This window comes from Egretta garzetta, unplaced genomic scaffold (genome assembly GCF_000687185.1).
Source record: "Egretta garzetta isolate BGI_Z169 unplaced genomic scaffold, ASM68718v1 scaffold323, whole genome shotgun sequence".
Lineage (NCBI taxonomy): Eukaryota > Metazoa > Chordata > Aves > Pelecaniformes > Ardeidae > Egretta > Egretta garzetta.
Window position 1 is genome coordinate 3,193,805 of NW_009259435.1, and position 1,784 is coordinate 3,195,588.

General features: G+C 59.8%; 1 protein-coding gene across 2 annotated transcripts in view; it reads right to left on the reverse strand.

Moving 5' to 3' along the window:
• LOC104124763 (calpain-5) overlaps nt 1–1,477 on the reverse strand; it is a 64,464-nt gene extending 62,987 nt beyond the window's left edge. The window contains exon 1 of one of the 2 annotated variants that reach the window (XM_035892704.1): nt 1,346–1,477. In XM_035892704.1, the coding sequence (XP_035748597.1) occupies nt 1,346–1,459 (114 nt within the window). In that variant the 5' untranslated portion in view covers nt 1,460–1,477. The remainder of the gene's footprint in view (nt 1–1,345) is intronic. The other variant, XM_009637140.2, reaches the window with a different exon arrangement.
• Nucleotides 1,478–1,784: the final 307 nt, after the last annotated feature.

Below are 1,784 nucleotides of genomic sequence, written 5' to 3' on the forward strand. Positions count from 1 at the left end.
GCCGGACCCTGAGCAAGCCAGCCCCTGAGCAAGCCAGCCCCTGAGCAAGCCAGCCCCCACGCATGCAGCGGCGTTCATACACATGCACCCCTGCCAGGGGGGGGGAGTTAGACCTCACATCCAGCTCCCAAGGGTGGAAGGGCTCTCAAAGAGCATCCATCAGTCCCTCTTGGGTTTTACAAACCCCGCTGCCTGGCGCATGGGCTGGAGCTGAGCCCCAGGCAATTCTTCATTGAAGAATTACTTAAATAAGTAGGAGGCAGCCTATGCTCCTGGGAAGGGCAGGGGGGAACTGGATCGCACCAGCAGCACCGATGTGACCATGGCAAGATGTTGCACTGAGCGGGAGCTAAATGATGAGCACCTGGATCAGGCCCCAGCTCCTCCATCCCTGCCTGGCTCTGCCGCTTTCCCCCCTCCCCGGTTCTTGCAGCCCCAAGGATGCTCCCAACAGGCAATTCCTGCTCTCGCCTGCATCTGTAAGCTTGCCCCTCCTCAATTCCCCGCTACCCCGAGCAGCAGGCTAGCCAGGCTCTCTGCATCTGCCTTGGGCTACCCACCACCCATGTGCAGAGCCTGGGGCCGGGGTGGGGGGGGGAGATGCAGCTTCAGGGACCGTGTATTGCCCTCACCCCAGTATACACCAGTTCATCACACCCAGACACCAGGCTGAGCCTGGGAGAGGGATCCGAGCCCCGCTAAGGTGTGAGAGGGGATGGAGATGAAAGGCACCCCGGGAGGAATCTGCAGCACGGTCCTTGCTGGATGCAGCAAGAAAAGCAGCTGAGGATTTAGCATCCTCCTCCGCCACCCGCCGCGCTCGCTGCCCTGCTCTCCTCTCCGTTTGCCACGTCTGCCCCTGCTCCCCACCAAGCCCAGAGCTAAGGCAGCATCCAGGCAGAAACGTTAACGGTAATTAGCAAGAAATAATTGGTAATAAATCCAAGCATTGCATGTGGGTGGATCTGCAGAGCCAGGGGAGCAGCCCAGGCTCGCCTGGCAGCTGCCGGAGCGGGAGGCGAGGGACAGAGGACCAGAGCCACTTCGGATGGGACACCCTCCACTAGAAAGCACCAGGCTGGTTTCTCAGGTCCAAAATAACATTTTTCCAGGCAGAAAGAAAGGGAGAGCGGGATGGTGCCTCCCAGCCTCGGGATACTGGGAAATCCAGACTCCTATCTCTGCCTGGAAATCTGAAAAGGCATCAGTCTCCTGGCCCCAGAAGCAGCCTGGCCTGCCCTGGGGGCAGGAGCTCTCTCTTGCCTTAACTTTCCATGCAGCTTACTGAAAGCCCTTGGGTTTGTGTGTCCCCCCCAAAAAATGGAACAAAGAACAATACTGAAACCTCAGGAATTTTTTTTCCCAGCGCAGAAATCCCGCTCTCCAGCCAGTGCTGGGCTCTGCGAGGCCTCGCTGCTGAAAAGTTTCTGTCCAGCTTGGCTCCGCCAGCAGAAACCATGGGGACTGGGAGCAGCTGCTGGGGTTTGAACCATCCAGGGCATGATTTTCCGACGCACCGACCCCAAGCACCCCGATTTCCAGCATCCCCCAAAATCAGACCCTCACGCCAAGCTCTCGCTGAAGGCGAGGGCAGCAACGTGCTCCACGCAAGGCAGCGCAGGGGAGCAGGTGCCTGCCTGCTTTCGGCTTTTTTTTTTTTGGCCCCCCAAAATAATCTCACACCCGCAATGCAGCCACCCCCGGTTCCCAAAGCCACAGGTGCCCCGAGCATCCCCCGAGGGGACCCCGGGGCAGGGCGCGGAGCCGCCTCCCGCCCAGGGCGA